General features: G+C 40.8%; 1 protein-coding gene across 1 annotated transcript in view; it reads right to left on the bottom strand.

Annotated features, from left to right (window-relative positions):
* The window catches only part of LOC106867244 (uncharacterized), a 31,582-nt gene that overhangs the window by 27,562 nt on the left and 2,808 nt on the right, over positions 1 to 1,212 (bottom strand). The window contains exon 3 of the mRNA XM_052965908.1: positions 933 to 1,209. Coding sequence (XP_052821868.1) covers positions 933 to 1,209 — 277 coding nt within the window. The remainder of the gene's footprint in view (positions 1 to 932; positions 1,210 to 1,212) is intronic.

The raw sequence follows: 1,212 nt of genomic DNA, 5'->3' as shown, positions 1-1,212 counted from the left end.
AAAGAAAAAATAATAAATTAATAAATTGTTTATTTTGCTGATATAGGCGCATGCATGGTTAAGAAACTCGCTTTGTAATCACTTGGTTTCAGGTTCGGTCCTACTGCGCGGTACTTTGGGCGATTGGTTCTTCTAGGCATATGAGTGGGTTTGGTAAACGGTAACAGGAGCCGCACGCGCACATATTTGCACGGACACACACACGCGTGTGCGCGTGCTTACAGACACGCTCACATGCACATTCATACACACACACACACACACAAACACACACAGACTCACACACAAGCATTCACACTCATATACGCGCATGCACGCGCGCGCACACACGTACACACTCATACAACCATTGAACTCGTACAAGCACACACATTCACGCACAAACATACAAGTCATACAGGCATATATACTCATTCATACATTTATTTACGCACATATTTACATACCCATACACACACACACACACACACACACACACACGCATAAACACACACACACACACAATCAACTCCTTCTTCGGAACTTTAACGACCCTGAATTTTAACAGTTGATACGACAGACACCATATTTTCTCTTAAAAACTAATTTCTTTAATTTAGTTAAACATCTTATTAATATGTACATCTTTCTTTTCAGAGTTATGAATGTGTGTGTGTGTCTGTGTGTGTGTGTGTGTGTGTGTGCACCACACTACATAACTAAATGTCACTTCAGTTGAAAGCGATTGTGTTGCAGAGATGAAAAGGTAGGCTACGGGTTAGTTTGAGGGAAATTTTTCTGTTATTTCTAGTAAGTCGAAAAGACAATAAACAGGTTACTTCACCGCTTCCTTTTCACTTCGATTCTTTCACCATTTCCAAAGAAACAGTTTTGAAGGTAAACAACAATAAAAGTTTAAAAAAAAAAAGAAGCTAAAACGGCGCTCACCTGACAGTTCTCCAGGTACTGTTATATTAATCACATTCAGGTAGGTGTCGTCCGGTAAAACTGAGACAGACGGTCCTCGGAAGTCCTTCCATATTTGAGAAATATCTTCTTTCAGGTTTTGGCTTTCTTCTTCTTGTTTAATGATATCGTCAATTGCTTTCATATTGCCGGCAACGCCTTCGATGGTCTCTTCCAGAACTTTGATTTCGTCATCCCGGATTTTGGGGCAGACTGTGTCCAGTCTCCGGAGAAGGTTATTAAGTCTGCAAGGTTGTAGGCCACCTG

The sequence above is a fragment of the Octopus bimaculoides genome, chromosome 2 (assembly GCF_001194135.2).
Source record: "Octopus bimaculoides isolate UCB-OBI-ISO-001 chromosome 2, ASM119413v2, whole genome shotgun sequence".
In the NCBI taxonomy this organism is placed as follows: domain Eukaryota; kingdom Metazoa; phylum Mollusca; class Cephalopoda; order Octopoda; family Octopodidae; genus Octopus; species Octopus bimaculoides.
The sequence above is the reverse complement of the archived record's forward strand: the minus strand, read 5'-3'. Positions and strand labels throughout refer to the sequence as shown.